Here is a 24809-nt window from a genome sequence, read left to right on the forward strand (position 1 = left end):
CAACTCAGGTCTGATGGCATTTTTTCAGTGGTGTTTTTAACCTCTTGGGAACTTTCACTACATTCCTTACTTGATGCAGAAAGAAGAAACGAGTCAGGGATGCATAGCAAGCACAACAAGACACCAGCAGCCCAGACCTTTCACCAACTGAAGACATTTGCAGCACCATAAAACATGACAGAGAAGAGCTGGGACTATGTGAAAGGGTGAAGTGCTGCAGTAAAGTTGCAATGGTCCTATCTTTTATACAGTCTATGGTTCACTCTATTCGATTACCCTTTTCTCATGTTTTTGTTAGTTAGGGAGATAAGACATTGTTATTTGGTTTTATTCTTTTCATAAATAAGTTTTGTACATCCTTTAGATACGGTCCCTTTTGTTTGTTGTTTTGGGGTCCACCCCGAAGCTGTAGTTCGCTCCTTTCCTTTGTTAGAATTCAATCACTGTGAAAAAAAATCACCATCAAAATTGTACTGGTTGTGTGATGTGCTGCTTGGGGTCAGACAGGGGTGGATCACCCTTATATTATGGTCTGGCCACCCTTAGACAGGCCATAACACTAACTAAAATGAAAATTAAAACTAGACTTATAACTGGCTGGCTGGTGTCCTTACCAGTGTCCTTGGGTCTGAACTGTGGGCTCCTCTTTCCAGGTGTTCGTACTGCCTGAGTGGCACCAAGGTGTGCTGTCTTGCCTCTTTTGGGTTTTCTGCATGTTTCTGGCTCAACATGCAAGTATCCACTTCTTGACGTTCGCTGTTGGTTGCAGCCACTTGAGGTTTTTGGGCTCATTTGGGTTCTCAACACTGGGCGACTTTGATGGGAGTGAAAGCATCCTCACAACATAAATCACCACACTACCTGCTTTTGTTTCAGGTTTTTTCTTTATCCTTGTTAACATGTTTGGGTACTGGGTTTACCTGTAATGCATTTTGTGCTCCAAAAGCTGTTATTTTGTGCAGCTGTGCTCCAAAAGCTGTAAGCATGACCTTTCTTATCATTAGATTGTGCCACACCAGCACCTGAGAGAAAAGCTTTGAGTTTGATTTTGTGTTTGTGTTTTGCAGGCACTCAGGAGAATAAGTCATGATGTTTCTTGTGTTTGTCATGTTAGTATCTCAGTGCTTGTCAATCCCCAGTCAACAGTGTCACCACTGTGAACAACATCCTGCGACTGTTTGAGCCAAAACCTTCGAGAAGTCCCTGCAGCTGCTTCAAAACTCATCACTGAGCTCGATCTCTCTTTTAACACGCTGGAGACAACAATGAAAGATGACTTTCTTTCATATGCTGCTTTGAGGGCTTTGCTGATGAAGTTCAGCCAAAACAGGAAACATGCAGCAGGAGACAGTAACTTGTTAAAATGTTATAAAAGGTACAATTAAAGATTTTCACCCTACAGGGTTGTCAATGATCCAAGGATAAATGTCTAATTTGGTCAAAAGTTTATAAGCCATTTCTGGAGAGACTGCAGTGGAAATGTTGTCACTTTTGGACTTTGCTACCTGCAGCTAAACATTTGCAGCTAAATCATTTATTTAAAAGCAGAAGCTGCAACTGATCGAGTGAATGTTTGTCTGAAAACTTAAACTGAACTCCAAGCGTACCATTGCTCCAGCTTACCATCTTTACCTGAGTGAATCAGTTTGTTGAACAATCTAAATGATTCAGAAACTTCTGTGACATCAACTTAACTAAGGCTCATTACAAATTTCACAAAACACTGCTGAATACTTTTAATATTTTTTTTATTAGTTATTTTTGTTTTGTTGTTATTTTGATTTTAATAAAACAAAATAACATAAAGAATCAAATAATTTCTTTGTTTTTTTAAATTTAATTTATTTTACAAATAAATTAATAATAATATTAATAATAATAACAACAAATTAGTGCTGTCAGCGTAAACGTCATTAGTTAAAATGACGTTAACGCTGACAGCATTAATTTGTTGTTCCAGAGAGCAAGCCAAACACTGGTCTAGAAAAGGACGATCTCTAGTAGTGCTGCACTACTAGTAGATTTTGTTTTAACCTCCTAGGACCTGGTGTCCACATATGTGGACATAACATTTATGAGACCAAAATACAAAATTTTGCTCTTCAAAAACCTGATATCCACTTATGAGGGAGGACATTACACTGCCCCTGTTCAATCGAACTTTAAAATGAATGTCCTCATATGTGGATCTCATTTTTTTGAGAAACAAAAAAAAGATAGTCCGAATCTGATGTCTTTGTTTTCACATTCATCAGGTCCCAATCAACCCAAATGGCACAGAGAAATTAAAAATGCATGCCATGAAAGAGTTCAGGTCTTAGGATGTTAAAAATGTCCCTGCTGATGAGACCAGTGAATGTGGGGCGACGGTGGCAAGAAAAAACTCCCTCCTGGAGGAAGAAATCTTGGGAGGACCAGGCTCTCTGGGAGGACCCTCCCTCCTGAGGGCAATACTTACCAGTACTTGTCCTCCAGTGTGCGATGGTGGGCTGGGACGAGTGTTGTTTCTTCTCAGCATGATGATGACCTTCCTTCCATTTCCTGTTTCAGAACTGAGAATGAAGACAAAACTGGTTAACAAGGTAACAGGACATTTAAAAATTCTCTCACTTCAGGATGAGATGCTGTGTCTTCTTACGTTTCTCTTGTAAAACAGCATGTAGGCCGAGTGCTGCTGTTCCTCACAAGCTGCCCATCCGGTTGTGTGGAGCACCTGTGCGTCATTATAGGTGAGCCAGCGATCTGATGTAGAGTGCTGACTCTCCTCAGGATGGACAGAACTACAGATGTAGTGTCCTGAAATCACATTAAGACAAATGAATCCAACTTCTGGAAGTCAGCTGATTCAAGCAAACAGTGATTTTGACTTAGTGCGTCTTAGAACATCAAAAGCTTTTGTGTGTGAGTCCTTCACTGAAAAGTAGAAAGTTTTCATTTTCTGTTTGTAACAAGTCTGTTGTTTTACCTGACTCTGTGCCTCCATAATGATTGATGATGCTGACAAGACTATAACAGCCACCACCCTGAGAAGGAACAAATCCAAAGAGTGTTAGTTTCACAAAGTCTCACATCAGAGCCATAATTAAGCTGATTTGCTGAGGCTACGTCCACACTAATGCGTTTTCGTTTGAAAACACATCGTTTTCTCTCCGCTTTGACCTCCCGTCCACACTGAGATGGCGTTTTCCTCAAGGAAAAACACAGCATCTTGAAAACGCTCTCGAAAACGCACACATTTCAAAACGGAGTTGTCCCGTCGCAGTGTGGACACTCGAAAACGCAGACTTTCTAAAACGATGACGCATTTTAGTCATGTGATGCAGTCATGTGAGCAATTAAACAAAGATAGCCGAGTGCATTATACAGCGGTTGTTTTGATTGCTCTCAACTTTGACAGCCCTAAAAAAGATTAATATCAGTTTGTACATGCTCCGGATAGCTTTTCTTCAAATTCTGTAATCCTCACTCACTTTTGCGCATGCGCAGGACTGGAACGTAAGCGTTTTCGGCCGTTTCAATGCAGACGCACAACTATTTGAAAATGACTGAAAACACTAGTGTGGACACGGAGTTTTCAAATCTATCAGGGCTAGTGTGGACGTAGCCTGAGACGTTCTGCAGTCTGTTTTTACCTGATTGGATGGCACCACCAAGTCCCTCTGCAGCCTGACGGGGTCATCCACCTTCTTAATGTTGTAGGTTTGTGTAAAGCCAAACCTCTTCAGATGCAAGATCAGGACTCTGGCAGAAAAGAAAAAAAAAAACACAAACAAGGTAGAAAATAAGAAGAATGAGTGTCAAACACAAACAGAAGATGGGAGAAAACGACTGCTCAAGTATTGTCTCGAAAAACTCTGATATTTGATGCACCACAGTTTGGAAACCTGGTCAGTCGATCACTTCTGATGTGACCTTACTCACCTTGGCAGTGTATCAAAAGACGACTTCAGTTCTGAGGCCGTCCCTCCACAATCACAGCGAAATTCTATTTCTTGTTCCTGAACAACAGCACAGAGAAAACAGGCTTTATGGTAGAAAGAAATCTCAACATATGCACACACACATACGCACAAACACTAACAAAAAAGGTGTGTTAAGATCGCTGACACTACAACTCTATTGGAATTTGTGATCTTACCTTCAAGTATGTCTCTAACATGTTTATAATAGACCCCTCTGGAACAAGGTCAAGAGACAAGCTGGTGAAGTCCTCGTGCTGTGATGATTGGTGACCACAGCTACACATTTCAGGAGTAACGTAGTTAAAGTAAAGATCAGGTAGGTGGAAAAGAGGTATATGAAAATATTGCAACCAGCTCTGCGTTTCTGAAAGACAGGCTTACCTCTTGCATGTCCTCATGTTTTCCATTTTAAAAATGTGATGCTCTTCTACTGGGCAGGTATAACTTTGGCCCAGGAGAGCTGCGTTCCTCTCCAGGTGAGGTGCGAGCCTTTTGACCTCATTGAGGAACAATGTTAGGAATTCATGAGCGTCCTGAAAGAAAAGCAGAGAGATTTAAAACAGTACATCAAAATCAGAAGGTAAAGCAAAAAAACAAAATGTCCAAATAGCTGACGCACTTTCTGTGCACTGCCGGTGTATTCGGGAGCTTGACTGCTGAATGCCTTCTTAAAAGCTCTTAGGTGGTGATCTTTAAGGCCATAATCTGTTGACTCATGACAGTCCCTGACATCAATGAGCCTTCTGTAGAAAGGAAAGGGTAAACAGACATTTCTGCTGTTAGATCTCTTTGTTCTTCAGGTTTTTGAAGAAAGTAGAAGGTTGACGTAGCGCACCTTAAGAGCTGAGCTTCTGGATCTGTGCTCCACAAAACCTCCTGACGCCTGATGTCTCTTATGAACTCCTCAATGTTGAGGAGGCTCTGCAGGCAGGAGTTCATGTAGCAGGTGTTTCCGATGTTTGGAAACCTGACACACACGCACAACGTTTACAGTATCAGTGTAAAAGAATTCATTTTCTCCACTTTGACAAAGTGAGCTTTGGTCTTTGTGCACCACGTGTACTCACCCGAAGCAGTCTATAGTCCCAGTTTGACTTTCTATTATTTCTCCACCGCATGCTACACTGCTCCAAAAAGGTAAAAACACAAACACAAAATTAGGAAAGATGTCAGGATGCTGAGCAGTGTATGTGCATGGATGCATGAGCTTTGAAGTTGAAACATTTTGGAGGACGTCTTTCTCTTACCTGTTAAACACATGCTCCCATCCACTCTCTTGGTCCAGAAGCTCCATAATCCAAGTGTCCCAACTCAGGTCTGCTGGGATCGTTTCCGTGGTGCTTCTTACCTGATATAAATATATAGGACATAGCTGTGTGCCTCATTGCTCTTAATTGCTCTCATTTAACTGTGATGAGTAAATGCTTGATGACAGTGACTCTTTCCATAAAACATACCTTCCCGGATTTAAAAAGAGTCTTCACAGTGTTGCTCTCTGCCTCTGCATCGCTGTCAGTTTGCTGCAGAGGACGAACAAACATAAGTTTATTAAAAAGTACATTTTAAAGAGAATGTGTATTTCATATGTTTTGTGTAAAAGCAAACCGAGGAACAGCAGAAGATGTGTCTCCATTTTCTCTTCTTTTGGCCATTTTCAGGGTTAGCTGGTGTGGCAGCAACAGAAGCATCCGGGATGCTGATGAGGACAAAAGTGTAAATGTTGTGGAAATTTATAAGAAGGAGTACATTTTGCTAATACAGATTGCTAATAAAAGTGAATAACTGTAATGGAATACCAACATGAACAAAATCATGTATTTTATACATTTACACTCTACATTTTCAAACGCTAATCTCTGCATCCATATAAATAATAGACAAGACTAGAAGGAGTAAAAAAGATGTAAATACACAAGGTGGAAGAAAAATGCCAATAAAAGGGAAATAAAAGAGCTCCAACCAAACCACTGCTATAAATATCTCCAGCAGCATTAAAGACTGGCGCATTTCTTTACCTCTGATGAGACGTAGAAGGAATTTCCTTCTCTGCCACGTTTTGTTTGTGTAATTTCTGTTTAGAAACAAGAAAAGCAACATCAGTAATGGCATAAAACAAACATACCAAGTGGGTCTCTCCATGAAAAGTGTCCAGTTAGAGAATTTGGTATTATTTCATATTATTTATCACTTTAGTGAGCTGTCAGCTCATGAAGCAGATATAGGAATATCTTTAAATAAAATAAAAACAATTTATTCATGCCTTAAATTGAGTTTTAAAGTTTGTCCTATGAAATACAAAATCCTTCATTTGGTTCTGATCAAAATTCAGTTTTTACAGAAATCATCCATGAAGCTTCAAAAATGCTTATTCACCATAAAAAATATTTAGAGAAACATCCTGCAAGTCTCTTCGAACTTACCTTTCTGTGAAAAAAAAACGTTTAAACATCTTTGAACTTAATTTGAGGACATGGCTGTGTGCTAAATTGCTCTTAATTCTTCTCATTTAACTGTGATGAGTAAATGCTTGATGACAGTGACTCTTTCCATAAAACATACCTTCCAGAATTTAAAAAGAAACCAGCGACACTTTTTTTGTGTCTTCACAGTGTTGCTCTCTGCCTCTGCATCGCTGTCAGTTTGCTGCAGAGGACGAACAAACATACGTTTATTAAAAAAGTAAAGTCACTTTAAATTAACAAGTGCAATTTAAAGAGAATGTGCATTTCATATGTTTTGTGTAAAAGCAAACCGAGGAACAGCAGAGGTGTCTCCATTTTCTCTTCTTTTGACCATTTTCAGTAACAGGAGCATCCGGGATGCTGATGAGGACAAAAGTGTAAATGTTATTTTTCAAAGTGCAAATTTTTAACAAGGAGTACATGCTGGAGATTGCAGATAAAAATTAATAACTGTAATGGAACAAAATCATGTATTTTGTACATTTACACTCTACATTTTCAAACGCTAATCTCTGAATCAATATAAATTATAGACAAGACTAGAAGTAGTAAAAAAGATGTAAATACAAAACACCAATAAAAGGGAAATAAAAGAGCTCCAACTCAACCACTGCTATAAATATCTCCAGCAGCATTTCTTTACCTCTGATGAGACGTAGAAGGAATTTCCTTCTCTGCCACGTTTTGTTTGTGTGATTTCTGTTTAGAAACAAGAAAACCAACATCAGTAATGGCATAAAACAAAGTATATGGTATGAAAATACAAAATCCTTCATTTGGATTCAAAATTCAGTTTTTACAGAAATCATCCAAGAAGCTTCCTTAAAAGTTTCAAAAATGCTTGTTTACCATAAGAAAATATTCATAGAAATGTGCTGCGAGTCTCTTCAAACTTACCTTTCTGTGAAAAAGAAGTTTAAACATCTTTGGACTTGATGTGATCGCAGCCAAAATCTCCTCAGCTTTGCAAAAGTTCAACTGAAAACAAGCAGTCAAAGGTTGTATATTTATAAACTTTCAGCATAGAACGTTCATACCCTGAACAGCAAACATCATCATTATGATGTATGGGGCAAATTTGCATATTTTGGAATGTATGCTCATTTGAACTGTATGGTGCTCGTCTCCAAGCAACTGCTACACAAAACAGGTCAAGTCAAGTGGCTTTTATTGTCATTTTAACCACGTGCAGAGGTGCTGTACAGAGTGAAACGAGACAGCGTTCCTCCGAGACCCTGGTGCTATATATGACATATACGGACAAACCCAGGACTACATAAAGTGCAGTGTGCATAAATTGCAAAAATAAACAAGACAAAACAGTGCAAAACGTGACAGAACAGGACGAAACAGACACAAGACAATGGAAATGTGCAAAATGCTGAGTATTGTGCAAAAGTAACTTGGTGTCTGTATGTATGTATATGAGTGTGAGATACTGCAGATAAGTGCTTGGTAGTGACATGTGTGAAGGTGTGCGTGTGCCAGTGCAGTCACTGAGTGTTCAGGGGTCTGACGGCTTGTGGGAAGAAACTTTTCCGTAGTTTGGTAGCGAGGGCCCGGATGTTGTGGGACCTCTTTCCAGAAGGCAGCAGGGTGAAGAGTGTGTTTGAAGGCTGTGTGGGGTCCTCCAGCAAGCGGGTGTTATAAGGAGGGGAGAGGGGCTCCAATGACCTTCTTAGCTGCTCTCACAATCCGTTGTAGGGTACTGCGATCCAATACGCTGCAGTTACCATACCAGACAGTGATGCAGCTACTTAGGATGCTCTCATTAGTCCCACTGTAAAAGGTGGTGAGAATGGATGGTGGGAGATGGGCTTTCCTCAGCTTCTGCATGAAGTAGAGACGCTGCTGGGCCTTCTTGGTTATGGAGCTGGTGTTGAGGGAGCAGGAGTGGTTCTCCGCCAGGTGGACACCAAGAAATCTGGTGCTCTTGACGACCTCCACAGAGGATCCATTCATGTTAAGTGGGCAGTGATCCCACTGTGCTCTCCTGAAGTCAACGATCTCTTTTGTTTTGTTTTGGTGTGCTGGGGGAGCAGCACAGCAAAGAAGGACTCATCCAGGCTGGAGAAACTGATCAGGAGGGCTAGCTCTGTGGTCGGCATGAAGCTGGACACTCTGGTGACAGTGGCAGAGAAAAGGACATTAAAGAAACTGATGGACATTATGAACAATGCTGGGCATCCTCTGCACATGGCCATTAACAACCAGAAGAGTCTGTTCAGTGACAGGTTGCTTCTCCCAAAGACAAGAACTAACAGACTTAAAAACTCCTTTGTCCCACACGCCATCAGACTGTTTAACTCCTCTCTGGAGGGGAGAGGGAGGGGAAACAGGAGGACAAAGGAGGGGGAACAACTAAGCTGTAGTGCCTCTTCACCTCACTGTGCAATACCTTTTGTGCAATACTTTTGTAAATAGTCAACAGTGCAATAGACTCAATACTTGAAATGTGCAATTCACTTGTATTTTTATTTTTTATTCCTATTTATTCTATTTATCCCCTTCGTATATGCTGCTGTTCCTCACAAGCTGCAGATCCAGTTGTGTGCAGCACCTGTGCATCATTATAGGTGAGCCAAGGATCTGATGTAGAGTGTGGACTCTCCTCAGGATGGACAGAATTACAGATGCAGCAGCTGTTTCCGATGTATGGAAACCTGACACACAAACAAAAGTTTACAGTATCAGTGTAAAATAATTCATTTTGTCCAGGTTGAGAAGGTGAGCTTTGGTCCTTGTGCACCACGTGTACTCACCTGAAGCCGTCTCTAGTCTGAATTTTATTTTCCATTATTTATCCACCGCCCAAATGTTTCACTACGCTACTGCAAAAAGGTAAAAACACAAACACACAATTAGACGCTGAGCACTAGATGTGCATGTATGCTAGTGATGTGTCGAGTAATGGAGGGGGCGTTTCCGCGATGCACGTATCGAGGCTTGCTTCATTTATGGGAGGAGCTGAAAATGATGACGTCCGAAGCCTCGCTGCCCGGCTGTACCACGTGACTGGTTCATGAAGTGGTTCGAACTTTGGCGCGAGATGTGACAGCGATACAAACCCCTCAGACTTCAATCAAAATGTGGGTGTTTGATGGAGAGCTGCGGTTAGTGAGAGTTGGAGACAGCTGGGAGGCAGTTTGGAGGTTTATGAGAGTGAGGAGAGAAACTCAGGAGAGAATGGAGCCAGCTAAGAAGAGGAGGATGTCCTCCCCTGTGTGGGAACATTTTGATCTTATTCCTCCCAACAAGGTATTTCTACAGAAGATGTATTTTCATAATACTGATGGTGCAATACAATTTATGTTAAGCTGTATTTACTTTTGTACAAGGTGAAGTGTTTGCTATGTGCCAGGGAGCTGGGATATAACAACAACACCTCATCCATGCTTAGGCACTACAGAGCTTTGCATGAGAATAAGGGGAACAGCGATTGTTGAGCAAGACCAGGTGAGCCATCAAATGCCATGATAATAATAGCATGCCGTAATGTTACTAAATGATATAACAATATTATACAACTGTAATAAGTTACGTGTGTGATATTTATATTTGTGCTTTGTTTTTATTGTCTTTCCTCAGGAGAACAATCTCAAATAGATGAAAACCTGGTTAGCATGGTGATTGAGGACTCCCAGCCATTTAGCATTGTGGAGGACAAAGGATTTATAAGATTTGTTAAATCATTAAATCCTAGCTATGTTCTCCCCACTAAAAAGGTCATAAAAGCAGTGAAAATTTAGTTTTTACTGAATAAAATATGGGCAGGACTGACGCCTCAGTGTGTAGCTGTCCATACCTCAACGTTACAAAAGCACAACCACTGTCCACACCCCAACCACACCTCACCTCACAGTAAATGATCATTTCCATTTTAAGCATTTCCAAATAATCATTTTCCATACTGCCAGTATAAATATACACAGTATACTGCATCACTACAATATACATGTTTTACACACTCCTTTTGTTGTTGACATTTACAGGCTGTGTGCAAAAGGCCACACTCTTCAAATTCATGCCAACTAATATTTTTACGTCCAGTAGGTGTCCTACTAGAGCAAATAAAGCTTCAAGAAGCTTTGCGCTGGGGTGAACCAATTGGATGAAAAGCTTCAGTGCTTCATCTGCCCATCACTAATGTATGCATGAGCTTTGAAATTTAAACATTTTGGGGGACGTTATTCTCTTACTTATTAAACACATGCTCCCATCCACTCTCTTGGTCCAGAAGCTCCATAATCCAAGTGTCCCAACTCAGGTCTGATGGCATTTTTTCAGTGGTGTTTTTAACCTCTTGGGAACTTTCACTACATTCCTTACTTGATGCAGAAAGAAGAAACGAGTCCATATCCAACCTTCAGAGCAGAGGCGATTAAGATCGGTATGGGTGTCACAGGTGTACCAGTCCGCCTTTTCTTCCAGGGCGAGAGGGGTTGCCATTCTTGTTCGCAGAACTATTCCTTTTATATTCAAAACTCAGATATGTGATCCAGGTGGGAGGTTCATACTTGTTACAGGTACAGTCAACTCCACCCCTGTAGTCCTCTTGAACATCTATGCCCCTAATTTTGACAACCCTGACTTCTTTAGTAAAATATTCAATCTTGTCTCACAATACAATGACCATAATATCATTATCGGTGGTGATTTTAATTGTTATTTCGATCCATTGTTGGATAGGTCTTCTGCGTCCCTGGCCCCAACCTTGAGAGCTGTTTCTGTACTCAATACTCTTACTAAATCTTTGGACTTGGTTGACATTTGGAGGCACCAGCATCCGTTAGAAAAGCAATACTCTTTCTTCTCCCCTGTCCATGGCAGCTTCAGTAGAATTGACTATTTTCTTATTGATTCCAGGCTTATTTCGAAAGTGGTTAGTTCCACTTATCACAGTATTTTAGTTTCGGACCACGCACCTCTCTCAACGGTAATTGACTTCAACCTATATACCCCCCAATACAATTGGAAATTTAACCCCTCTTTATATCTAAATGACTCTTTTACGGTTTACCTATCTACTAAAATCGCAGAATTTTTACAATTTAATGATAATGGTGTAGTTTCAGACTCTGTTTTGTGGGAGTCCTTTAAAGTCGTTATTAGAGGCCATATTATTGCTTATCAAGCTTCTCAGAAGAGGGACAAACTCAGGCTGCGTACTAATATTGAGGCAGAGCTGTCTGTGTTGGAGGAGAAGTATCGCGATACCGGGGCTGCTGACACACTTAATACCATTCTCAAATTGAAATATGACTACAACCACATGTTGGGGGAGCAGGTCATGAATTGTATTCGTCGATTAAAACAGAAGCATTTTGAGCTTGGTGAAAAGGCTGACAAGGTGCTTTCCAGACAGCTGAAGGGCATTCAAGCTGAAAGGGCGATACACAGAATTCTCTCTGCAACTGGCCAGTTGCTGTCCGATCACAAGCAGATAAATGACAGATTTCGCAGTTTTTATTGTCAGTTATACACATCTAGTACTACGGCCACAGTTGCTGAAATCACTAATTTTCTTAATGCTTTAGACATCCCGACTCTTCCTGAGGCTGCACGGGGCTTACTCGATGCAGACTTTACGCTGGAGGAAATTAGAAATGCAATCTGCTCCTTTCCTAATGGAAAAGCATGTGGTCCGGACGGTTTCGGGATAGAGCTTTATAAGACACATATTGACGTTATCGCTCCCCTGCTACTTCGGATGGTAAATTGCGCAGTGTTAAACGGCTCATTCCCTCATTCTTTCTACGATGCCCATATATGTCTCCTCCTGAAAAAAGACAGAGACGAAACTAATGTTTCTTCCTATCGTCCCCTAAGTCTTCTCAACTCAGACCAAAAGATAATTGCTAAAGTCCTAACCAACCGGTTAAATAAGCACATAGGCTCTATAATTCATCCTGACCAATCGGGTTTTATCCCCAATAGATTCTCTTTTTCTAATACTAGATGTCTCTTAAATGCGATGTACTCAACGACACTGCCCAATTCTGCGGTGATTTCACTCGATGCCCAGCAGGCTTTCGACCAAGTGGAATGGAGTTATTTGTTTGCTACTCTTGAAAAATTTGGTTTTGGGTCGAATTTTTTGAATATGATTAAGTTGCTTTACGCTTGCCCTCGTTCCTCGGTCCTTACCAACCATGAGAGGTCGCTCCCGTTCCTCTTACACCGTGGGACAAGGCAGGGTTGTTGCCTCTCTCCAATGCTTTTTGCTTTAGCTCTTGAGCCGTTGGCCATTGCCATCAGAGCCAATTCCCATATCTCTGGTATAAATTGTGGCACGTCAGAGTACACCATCGGTCTGTATGCAGATGATATCATATTGGCTCTTTCAGATTTAAAGATCTCCCTTCCTCCACTTCTTAAGCTGATTGACAGCTTTGGCCACCTATCAGGGTTCACCATAAATTGGAAGAAGTCTGTTCTTATGCCGCTGTCGTCTGGTCTGGGCCCTGATTTCCTGTCTAGTTTGCCCTTTAAGGTCTCCCAGGATTACTTTTCATACCTGGGTATTAACATCCCTAGGAACTCAAAACTCCTCTTCAGGCTTAATTATTCGGTTCTAACTGATGAGCTCAAGTGTATGATAGATAGGTGGAAACTTCTCCCACTTTCAATGATTGGCCGTATCAATATAATCAAAATGGTTGTGCTCCCTAAATTCATGTACCTATTCCAGAACGTTCCTATTTTTCTCAGGTCTTCCTTTTTCAAAGCGTTGGATGCCATTATCATGCCTTTCGTTTGGGCCTACAAGCCCCCCCGCATCTCGAAGTCTCACTTGCAAAAGCCCTCGGACGAGGGTGGTCTGGGCCTTCCAGTTTTCAGACATTATTACTGGGCCTGTAATGCCAGAGCCTGGGTCTTCTGGAATCTGCCTATAGTTGGTGATGCTGTGGGATGCAGGTCCAGCCCTAAATGGCTCGAATTGGAGCTTAGCACTGCTATCGAGCACACTGGAGCATCCTTGCCAGCTATCTTATTTTCAAAATCGGTTATTAAAAGTGCATGTGATGACTTTATTCTTTGCAACTCCGTAAAAATATTGAATCAAATTAAGAGAATCTTGAACCTCCCGGTAGTGTCAACTTTTGCCCCGATCTGCCACAATCCTAGCTTTACGCCTAGTACAATGGATGCTGCTTTCAAACAATGGCCTGTCAAAGGGTTAATTGCTATAAAGGATCTTTATATTGACAATCATTTTGCCTCTTTTGCTCAGCTTCAGACAAAGTACAATCTCCCTACAAGTCATTTTTTTCGGTACTTACAAATTAGGAATTATGTCAAGCAAGCATTCTCAAATTTAGATACCATCCCCATACAGCATGTCTTTTACAATATGATGAACGAACCTCCCACCTCAAAACACTTAATTTCTCGGCTTGTCAACCTTTTTTCTTCGGCAGCCCCCTCTTGCCATATTAAAGAGGCTTGGACAAGGGACACTGGTTTGGTTATCTCTGACGATCTATGGGCTGAAGTGTTAAGTCGGATAAAACTATGCTCTGTTAACGCCCGGCTTCAGTTAATTCAATTTAAGGTTGTCCATAGACTGCACTATTCCAAAACCAAATTGAACAAGATTTTTCCTAACGTTTCCCCCAAATGTGATAAATGTAAACTTGTGGACGGTACTCTTGGGCATCTTTTTTGGTCCTGTTCTACGCTTACAGCCTTTTGGACTAGTATTTTTAGTTTCTATAGCACTGTTTATGATAGGCAACTGTATCCTGACTGTCTTATGGTGATCCTGGGCTGCTCCGGCGACTCCTTGGCACTTCCCTTTGCTGTTCAACAGGCCCTCATGTTTGGTATGGTGATTGCCAAACGTTTGATTCTGGGGGAGTGGAAATCTGCCTCCCCTCCCTGCTTCAAGAGGTGGCTCGAGGAGATGGTCTCCTGTCTATACCTGGAAGAAATTCGGTTCTCTACGTCTGATTCCATGGAGAAGTTCAGGAAGATATGGGGGCCCTTTATAGACCACATTAAGAAGGACAGTCCACGCCCTGGGTCCTGACCACATTGTTTTAACTGCTTTCATTCTGAGCTGTTGCCCATAACTGTTTTTGCATGATTGTTATCAGCTCCTCCTAGCGATCTTTGGATTTGATCTTGTGGATTGGACTCACTAGATTGTGAGTTGTTTGACATGTATACCAGTTGCTTTGTTTGCTTCTCTGCTGTTTTTAATAAGTGCTGGCCTTGTACCCTGTTGTGTGGTTTGTTGCTCTGTTTTTTTTTGTTTGTTTGTTTGTTTTTTTTGGTTGTTATTGTCTTTATTGTCTGTGTTCTTCTGTCCCGCTGTTTGTGAATGTGTAAAAAAATTTTGAAACTTGCATAAATAAATACATTAAAAAAAAAAAAAAAAAAAAGAAAGAAGAAACGAGTCAGGGATGCATAGCAAGCACAACAAGACACCAGCAGCCCAGACCTTTCACCAACTGAAGACATTTGCAGCACCATAAAACATGACAGAGAAGAGCTGGGACTATGTGAAAGGGTGAAGTGCTGCAGTAAAGTTGCAATGGTCCTATCTTTTATACAGTCTATAGTTCACTCTATTCGATTACCCTTTTCTCATGTTTTTGTTAGTTAGGGAGATAAGACATTGTTATTTGGTTTTATTCTTTTCATAAATAAGTTTTGTACATCCTTTAGATACGGTCCCTTTTGTTTGTTGTTTTGGGGTCCACCCCGAAGCTGTAGTTCGCTCCTTTCCTTTGTTAGAATTCAATCACTGTGAAAAAAAATCACCATCAAAATTGTACTGGTTGTGTGATGTGCTGCTTGGGGTCAGACAGGGGTGGATCACCCTTATATTATGGTCTGGCCACCCTTAGACAGGCCATAACACTAACTAAAATGAAAATTAAAACTAGACTTATAACTGGCTGGCTGGTGTCCTTACCAGTGTCCTTGGGTCTGAACTGTGGGCTCCTCTTTCCAGGTGTTCGTACTGCCTGAGTGGCACCAAGGTGTGCTGTCTTGCCTCTTTTGGGTTTTCTGCATGTTTCTGGCTCAACATGCAAGTATCCACTTCTTGACGTTCGCTGTTGGTTGCAGCCACTTGAGGTTTTTGGGCTCATTTGGGTTCTCAACACTGGGCGACTTTGATGGGAGTGAAAGCATCCTCACAACATAAATCACCACACTACCTGCTTTTGTTTCAGGTTTTTTCTTTATCCTTGTTAACATGTTTGGGTACTGGGTTTACCTGTAATGCATTTTGTGCTCCAAAAGCTGTTATTTTGTGCAGCTGTGCTCCAAAAGCTGTAAGCATGACCTTTCTTATCATTAGATTGTGCCACACCAGCACCTGAGAGAAAAGCTTTGAGTTTGATTTTGTGTTTGTGTTTTGCAGGCACTCAGGAGAATAAGTCATGATGTTTCTTGTGTTTGTCATGTTAGTATCTCAGTGCTTGTCAATCACCAGTCAACAGTGTCACCACTGTGAACAACATCCTGCGACTGTTTGAGCCAAAACCTTCGAGAAGTCCCTGCAGCTGCTTCAAAACTCATCACTGAGCTCGATCTCTCTTTTAACACGCTGGAGACAACAATGAAAGATGACTTTCTTTCATATGCTGCTTTGAGGGCTTTGCTGATGAAGTTCAGCCAAAACAGGAAACATGCAGCAGGAGACAGTAACTTGTTAAAATGTTATAAAAGGTACAATTAAAGATTTTCACCCTACAGGGTTGTCAATGATCCAAGGATAAATGTCTAATTTGGTCAAAAGTTTATAAGCCATTTCTGGAGAGACTGCAGTGGAAATGTTGTCACTTTTGGACTTTGCTACCTGCAGCTAAACATTTGCAGCTAAATCATTTATTTAAAAGCAGAAGCTGCAACTGATCGAGTGAATGTTTGTCTGAAAACTTAAACTGAACTCCAAGCGTACCATTGCTCCAGCTTACCATCTTTACCTGAGTGAATCAGTTTGTTGAACAATCTAAATGATTCAGAAACTTCTGTGACATCAACTTAACTAAGGCTCATTACAAATTTCACAAAACACTGCTGAATACTTTTAATATTTTTTTTATTAGTTATTTTTGTTTTGTTGTTATTTTGATTTTAATAAAACAAAATAACATAAAGAATCAAATAATTTCTTTGTTTTTTTAAATTTAATTTATTTTACAAATAAATTAATAATAATATTAATAATAATAACAACAAATTAGTGCCAAGTGCCTTGGCACATTGTGCGCTGTCCATCTTGCGTGTTGCACAATATCGTTTATTATTTAGTAACTATTGATATCTACTGCTTATGGAACGCCAGGACTGCCATAATGAATTAATTAAATACACCATTAAATAATTAATTAAATGTGGCAATAATTAATTAAAATTGGAATTAATTAATTAAATAAATAGTTATGACACATGTAATTAATTAATTATTGACACATTTAATTAATTATTTATGTATTTCACATTTTAATTAATTATTGACACATTTAATTAATTAATTATTGACACATTTAATTAATTACTTATGTATTTCACATTTTAATTAATTATTGACACATTTAATTAATTATTTAATGATATATTTATTTATTTCATTTTGGCAGTCCTGACGCCTGGCTCTCATCATGAAATAATTTTATCTGTCAGCCTCACCCATCAAACTCAGGGGGCGGGGTTAACGCTGATCGAGTCAAAACCATTGCTTTGGCCTGGTGGCCATTGTTTCTAGCACACAACAACCGGCATGTGGAAGCTAACAGAACTGAGCTTTGAAAAACCCTGTTTGTGTGTTACCAAATACCGTTTTAATATTTTTTTAGCCGAGAATGTAGTGGTTTAATCTTCATGTGTCTGGTCGGTTTGTCAAGATACAGCCTCTTTGCAAAAGTGTTTCGATGATTTCGGAGATGTCTGCCCAGTCTCACGGCAAAGCGTGGGATAGACCCGCTCGCCTCGCAAGCAATCCCACCGACAAAGCGCAGGCCCCGGTACACAGCTGTAGTAACCCCCGCTGACTTCTTTTACTGAGGTTATATTTATCGATGTTTTATTTCCTGATGTTCTTATGTGTCCTACGTGTTTCAGTCGCCAATTCTGAATTATAACTAACATTAAAAACATGTTTAAGGAGGAGAGAGAGCAAATAAATCTGTTTAACATCTGATCTTTGGGTTTTTGTTCAGTAATCAGCGTGACCTGTGTATAAACACATAAAAGAGATAACGTTGGTGTTTCCGTCATGTAGTAACTGCTGGCTTTAACTGTACAAAGGTTGTTCGACACTATGAAACACATACAGACTTCATGATGTTCGGCTAATATTTTTATTGTGAATATTAATCATGCTGACCTCGCTCTGTACACCACGCAGCGAGGTCAGCATATCCACGATATCCTCAGCTCCATGAGTTAACACAAAGTTTCCCAGCTGACTATCTAACTGCCAACTATTCCAGAGACGTGAAAATATACAGCATAAAGAAAAGTGTAAGAGACTCAGCAGCAGATTAGAATAACAGTTATACATTTAATAAATCACCAAATGAATCCAAGAAACGAGCAAACCTGTTCCGACAATTTGAATTTGTATTCCCTCAGCTGCAGACTCGCTGCTGTTTAAATGTTTGAAAAGGAAGATTAGATATAAAAAACGTCAAACATAGACTCAGTCTGCCTTCACATTTGATATGAGGCCAGCACGTATAGTGGCCTCAGCAGGCTATTACTGAAATACACGTGCTATATCATAAACTATGATATAAACAGGGAGGTCCTATTAACATGTTTAGTTTTAAAGGACACCTTCCTGCCTTTAGTCTCATTCATGAGCAGCATTAGTTTTCTTCTAACATCCAGAAGTCTGCACAATGTGTTTCATAGTTTGTAACAAGCCTTTGACAGGTAAACATAACATGACCGAAAAAGCAAAAAAAAAGCAAAAAAAAAAGAGAGAGAGTGTTGACATAAGAAGAGAAAATTCTCTCAATTATGGAGACAGGCAAATGGTTCATTTATGTTTGATGTGTGTTTATTCCTCCCTAAATATCGTCGGTGAAGTTTGCCATGCATGTCAGATTTTCCTGCGCATTTTTATACCTCTGCCAACAGAGAGAGAAAAAAAATCACATTCTAACAGACAGCTGGTGCTTAGAATACAGTTGAATAACTATTAAAAAACAGATGATATTTAGATGATAGTTCAGTCTAACACATGTGCCAGTGAACCATTAAACGTCTGTGAAACTATGCAGTTATGAAACGTAACTTTAACCTCAGCCAAACCGATTTGCTCAGTTGTAAATAAAACAGCGAAGTAAACGTGACCCGACAGACAGAACCTGAGTGAATGAAGTCCAGCGTTTAACCACTGAGAGCTAAAACTCAGCTGAGGTTTGAAAGCTGTGTGCCGGTGATTGGACATCAGCCGCTGATAAAGCTGTTCGCCTATAAAGTGCTCTGTAAGGAAACGAGCTCCAGCAGCTCTGCGCTCGGGGAAAACACTATATTTACTTATCTTGTGCAGAAAAATGCGCTGACATTGCGTTATATCGAGCACCGGCTGCCCAGTTAAACTGTGACTATCACCAGGTAACTAGGCGTGTTTCTTGAATTAGCAGCAGGTGTTAAACAGCTGACAGATGAGGAGGAGGATGCATGCAGGTAAACTGAGGGTCTGTTGAGCTGATCGCTGGTTTCGTGAGAAAAATGTCAGCTCGTTCTTTATGTTACAGAAGCACAGAGACACAAGACCAGGCGGAAAGAGACGATCATTCGGTGAAAATGAGAATCTGCGAATGCAACATGTGGAACACGGAGAGTGGAATATGTAAACAAACCGGTTAACGTAACCCCCTCGGTGCACTCTGCATGCTAACTGTTAGCAGAGCTAGTGAAATCTCTGAAAACATCTGAGCACTTTTGCAAACATGTTCTATGTTGACAACCTGACCAGACATACGTCGCGACATTCGCGGCTAAAACACTGTTAAAAGTGTAGCTGGTGACAGAAAAACGGGGTATTTTAAAACTACACCACCACCATTGCTGCTTGTGATTTGATCTGCATTCTGGGATAACTGGCTGCCCCAAGTCTACACAAGCAATCGATTTTCTAGGATCGACCTGTTTTGACTTACTTTGCACGGCAACCAATCAAATGTTAGAGAAGCTGCATGGGCAGCGTTAACCCCGCCCCCTGAGTTTGATGGGTGAGGCTGACAGATAAAATTATTTCATGACGAGAGCCAGGCGTCAGGACTGCCAAAATGAAATAAATAAATATATCATTAAATAATTAATTAAATGTGTCAATAATTAATTAAATGTGTCAATAATTAATTAATTACATGTGTCATAACTATTTATTTAATTAATTAATTCCAATTTTAATTAATTATTGCCACATTTAATTAATTATTTAATGGTGTATTTAATTAATTCATTATGGCAGTCCTGGCGTTCCATAACTGCTAGCTAGTTTATTGTGATGGTGCTTTTTTTTTTCTATTATTATGTTGCTCTTTGTTGTTTGCTGTCTCCTCTGTTTTTTTTTTCTCCATACAGGTGACCCAGGAGTTTTTTGTTTTGTTTTTTTTCTCTCTTCCCCCCCTTCTCACCGTCTCTTCTCCCCTTTGGTTTTCTTTCTTTCTCTCCCCCTCTTTCTTTCATTCTTTCCCCCTGTCCTATCCCACAGTTATGTCTGTCCCGTTTGCAACTGAAAATAAAATAAATTCATAATTATAATAAAGGTCAATCAAATGGACCAATATGGCAAGGCCATGATGATCCACTTGGTAAAATAAATCCGCTTGGCATCTTTCTTGGCCTTAAGACAACAATTCTGATGGCTATAGATCCAAACGGGACACAAAAAAAAAAAAAAAAAGAAAAAAAAAGAGGAAGAATGAGCCGCTGACCATTCACTTTGCATAGATCGAACTGCAAGGGTATGTCTGCAATATTGTTCCGTAGTGCCTGCCTGAATTCAGCTGCATTTAGGTTTACAGGAACGACCACCCGAGTAGCAGGAGTGGCATCTGTAATCAAATTTAAACCAAATTAGCTTTCCCTAAAAACGGAAAAGGGTAAATTGTCACATTGTAGTGTCTCAACATCAACTTATTGGTGCAAGGAAATAAAGATTACAAAGGTGCTAAAAATCTAATGCCAAATTCTACAATTTGTAAACAACTGACACCATGATGTAATTCTCATTTTTCAAACCCATCACTCCAAATAATTATTATTAATATAAATATTGATTACCCCTATGAGATCGGTAGTGTGTCAGTGTGGGATTCCTTAGTACTGACACCTTAAACGTTAACTGGCGATGTCTGGTTCTCCCGCCTCTTGGTCTGCGCACTGGCCCACCTCCGTGCTGTTGGCGGAAAACTCCAAAGCTATCATTAGACCATGAGATAATTTTAGTCAAACTAATGACAGAGACACCCCCCCCCCCCCCCCCCCCCAAGAAAAAAAAAGGAAAAAAAAACAAAACCACCCAACACACTCAGAGTAAGGAATGAGTGTTCAACACATCGGTGTTTATTGCATGCATTTTTCGATTGTCTCGCAAATTAAATGCTCCCTGAAAATATGGGATATGCTACATTTATAAACTAAAATCTTTATGCATAAATGCACATAACAGGGATTAAAATGACTGTCATTTGAAGTCGTCAATCTAGGATAGACATTTATGATTACAGAATTTGTTGTTGAATTGTAACAGATAATTAGTAAACGAGCCATTTATTATTTAAAAATGTAAAAGTTATTTCCTTTTGCAAAAACAAAAAAGGCGCAAAGCTAAAAGCTTGCCAATAGAGTAACCACCACCAAAGCATTTCACCTTTGTAGAAGAGATGTCCCCTCTTCACTGTCATCTTGATTCAGTAGCCGGTTAAATTGGGCATTCATTCTGTCTCTGATATCAGTGACTCTCCGTCGAAATGCAGCGCTCCGTTCGGACATGACTGTCCACAAAAAGTTCGCCAAAAGGCTGGGCAGATATATATATATAGCATCCCTAAAATTCAAAGTACGGCGGGAGAAGGTACATTGTTTGTGATTGGATCAGCAAGACTGAAGGTTGTGGTTTTTTTTAATCCACCCCTTACCACAACCTGTGATCAGAATTTGTGTTAACCAATCACAGTCAACCTCATATTTGTGTTGTCTCAATCAAGCTATGTGCGACAAACTACATACAGATGAATGCATGCGAAATCTCTGCGCCAACAAAAAACACCGTAAGTACCCTAGTTAATCTCAATTATTGTTCGACTTTGCTAACTAAAAGCGAAGCGATGATTCAAAAACATTGCTTTGTCCTTTTAAGCACATGTTATATGTTAGCTTTGTATTGTAGTAGGCGGAAAAAAAGTCATGCTGAGAACCTTCACAGACAAGTCATGCTAACCTTTGTCCGTTAGGAATGTTGCCAACATGCCATTTTAGGTGAGGCATGTTAATAAGGTCTTTAATATGGTACTCCGTTTAGCCACTTTATATTATTTAAAATACGGTTTTATATCACTTGTTACATTAGCCGGATTAGGCTACACGGTACTGCACTGCCACCCCAGATAGCAAGACGACATTGAATTGATGTTGATTTTTTCTATAAAGTACCGGAGAAAGTAGATTGAATGTTCTTTTGTTATCACTGATTTATGGTCTAGTTACAGTTCACTAGCTATGTCGACGTGCAATTTAGGTATATCTGACCGGTAAATTAAAGCAGCGATCACCTGGACTGTTCCGTATCACCCCTCTCACAGTGGTACATCCCTCCAGGTAACCATTCACAAGTCTTGTACAGTAGAGCGGGAATTAATCTCAGCGGAATTGAGAGGAGAAAGTGGATGCAAGCTGCCGTTAAACTTGACTGAAGAAGAAGAAGAGAGGAGAAAGTAAAGAAATGAATAAAGAACAGTCAGTATATGCAGAAAATAAATAATAAAGTTAAAAGACAGCATGGTCTTCATGAACCCAGGGTACAATACAAAAATGTCGTTTTATTTAAGTGAGCAAAACAATGTAGACCATGTTCATTTTGGTAATTAGTTGGAAAAAAACAAACAAATGACAGCATTTAAAATAAACAAAGATGAATAACATGGATGGGAACATTTGACAATGGAATTGGAACATTATCAAAAATGATTTTTCAGATATGCTGAGTAGAAGATGCGGAGATTCAAATTTTTAACTTGGGTGTGTGTTTGAAATATGAAAATATTGGTTGACATCGTTGACATACTGCTATTAAAGATAGGAATATGTATGAAACGTAGATTCAAAAGCTCTATTAACAGAACTATAACCTGTTAGAATGTGACATTTATTTCAGATGCATTCTGTAACTGTTCACAGTCCCAATACTTAGTGATGACATAGTGTTTCCAGAAGTGCTCAGTCACAATTTTCAGAAGACTAACATGAAATTTTTTGATTTATTTAAATATATAAACCTGTTGAAAGCAATAATTTAAATTTTTGTCTTTGTAGAATCACAGTACAAAGTATGGCCTGGAGGATTTTCATCTCAAGGTGCAAGAACATTCATAATGACTGTACACGGCGGCTGCTGATGGACGATGTTGGGCCAGATGTGCTACAGTTAGCGTTAAGGAGGTATGATGAAAGCATGATGGAAAACATTTAACATTTTAACTTGCATAAAATGTTTAAGGGGAATATGGCCTGAAAATATAACATGAATTAAGAAGTAATTTTTTGATGTCTTTGAGGTTGGAGACAATGCAGAGAAGCCTTCGGTGGGCAAGAGGAAGACTGATCAGTGTAACTGCAGCAGATCAACTTCTGCGTGACTTGGCTGAATTGATTCAGGAGGTCGAACTGTCTACTCAGCATGGCCAACAAGGTAAGCACATATTGTGTCGATTCCTTGACTGATCAAAAGTGTGAAATAAATTATGACTCTGTCTTAACCTATTTTCCAAATACACCAAACGCTTATATATTTTCAGGCTCTTTTGGATACCAGGCACCAGTGGTTTTCAACAGAGGTAGAGGCAGATCCCTTTACCTTATCACTCGGGAACAGCTTTCATTCCTGAAGTCATGTGGATTCACTGCACCTCAGATGGCTGATATTTTGAATGTTTCACTTCGTACAATTCGAAGACGTCTGCGGTCAGTGACTTTTGAAACCAGTGTGACTTTCAGTTCTTTTGTGACACACACCCACTGTTTATTCAAATTAAATGGTATTGTGAAATTGTAAAAATTAGTATATTTGAATGTGCACTAACTAGTCAAGTAATGATGTGTGTTGTTATGGCAGTGATAAAATACTCGTGTTCTTTTTGTCTGATTTCAGACAGTATCATTTCACCCGTGCATCAATGTATGCGGAACTGACTGACAGTGCGCTGGATGAACATGTGCAGGACATTGTCGCTGGCAATGAACAAATTGGTCCTGAGGCTGTCAGAGCCTCCCTGCGAGTACGTGGACTACGTGTACAGCGAAGGAGGGTTCGAGCAAGCATGCTACGGATAAATCCTGGAGCAGCTGCCATAAGAGCAGTTTTGCGGAGACCAGAACGAAGAACGTATCAGGTTGCAGGTCCAAACTCATTGTGGCACATTGATGGAAATCACAAGCTGATAAGGTAACCAAGCACACTGATTTGTTGAACACCTATTTTGACCAAAGTGAAATTCAGCATTACATCAAATATAACTGTTGAACAGTAAGACACATCCAATAGAGCCAGGCCCTGGGATGGGCAGTCCTCTAACACAACTGGTTATGTTTAAAGGGGAAAATGAGAGAACACAGACATCGCAAGCAACGTACAGACAAACTTGACATGCAATAGTGCCATGTAAATCAATTAAGAGTGTGTGTTTCCATTGTTTCAATAACAAAGCAGAAATAAGATTTTTCTTCTTATGGACCACGGTTTTAGGTGGAGGATAGTCATTCATGGGGCTATTGATGGATACAGTCGTCTTGTGGTCTTCCTTCATGCCTCAAACAAGCAGTACTGTTTTATCAAGTTTCATCAGAGCCGTGGTATCCTATGGTGTACCCTCGAGGGTCCGGACAGACAGAGGAGGGGAAAACAATGCTGTCTGCCTGATGATGAACATTTTCAGAGGCTTTGATCGTGGAAGTGCCCTAAGAGGAAGGAGTACCCATAATCAGAGAATTGAGAGGCTCTGGGGTGATCTGTGGCGAGGAATGACCAATGTGTACTGTGATTTATTTCACCACCTGGAGGAGGAAGGCATCATTGACATTGACAATGAAATGCACCTTTGGGCTCTCCATTACATCTATCTCCCAAGGATCAACAGAGATTTGAAAGACTTCACTCAACAGTGGAACAATCATGGCTTGCGGACAGAGAGAC

At 40.1% G+C, this 24809-nt stretch overlaps 1 protein-coding gene and 1 long non-coding RNA gene across 2 annotated transcripts; one reads left to right on the plus strand and one right to left on the minus strand.

Annotated features, from left to right (window-relative positions):
• Positions 1–1956: 1956 nt before the first annotated feature.
• On the minus strand, positions 1957–9426 carry LOC112435051 (ubiquitin carboxyl-terminal hydrolase 12-like). Its single transcript, XM_076885050.1, has 19 exons — positions 9187–9426; positions 7322–9087; positions 7068–7123; positions 6715–6784; positions 6522–6605; positions 5978–6033; positions 5568–5658; positions 5420–5482; positions 5210–5310; positions 5030–5086; positions 4798–4929; positions 4582–4705; positions 4344–4495; positions 4139–4238; positions 3922–3998; positions 3633–3741; positions 2966–3023; positions 2639–2796; positions 1957–2552 (listed from the first exon to the last, which is right to left on the minus strand). Exons 2-19 carry the CDS (start codon positions 7346–7348, stop codon positions 2547–2549), a joined length of 1521 nt encoding a protein of 506 aa, XP_076741165.1. The 5' UTR covers positions 7349–9087; positions 9187–9426; the 3' UTR covers positions 1957–2546.
• A 12205-nt stretch (positions 9427–21631) lies between these two features.
• LOC143419193 (uncharacterized) lies at positions 21632–23695 on the plus strand. The gene is made up of 4 exons (XR_013099169.1): positions 21632–21672; positions 22934–23059; positions 23176–23309; positions 23416–23695. It is a non-coding gene; the product is annotated as an uncharacterized LOC143419193 (long non-coding RNA).
• The last annotated feature ends 1114 nt before the right edge of the window (positions 23696–24809 follow it).

Source organism: Maylandia zebra, linkage group LG6, assembly GCF_041146795.1.
Source record: "Maylandia zebra isolate NMK-2024a linkage group LG6, Mzebra_GT3a, whole genome shotgun sequence".
Lineage (NCBI taxonomy): Eukaryota > Metazoa > Chordata > Actinopteri > Cichliformes > Cichlidae > Maylandia > Maylandia zebra.

What these genes read in the sequence shown, in the direction of transcription:
- LOC112435051 (XM_076885050.1), bottom strand. Translation starts at nt 7,348, where the DNA reads ATGTTTAAACTTCTTTTTCACAGAAAG. An exon ending in CCTTCTACGTCTCATCAGAG is followed by an intron (nt 6,785 to 7,067) that starts GTAAAGAAATGC and finishes TGTCCTCATCAG; the next exon opens with CATCCCGGATGCTCCTGTTA. An exon ending in TGGTGGTGCCATCCAATCAG is followed by an intron (nt 3,024 to 3,632) that starts GTAAAAACAGAC and finishes GTTCCTTCTCAG; the next exon opens with GGTGGTGGCTGTTATAGTCT.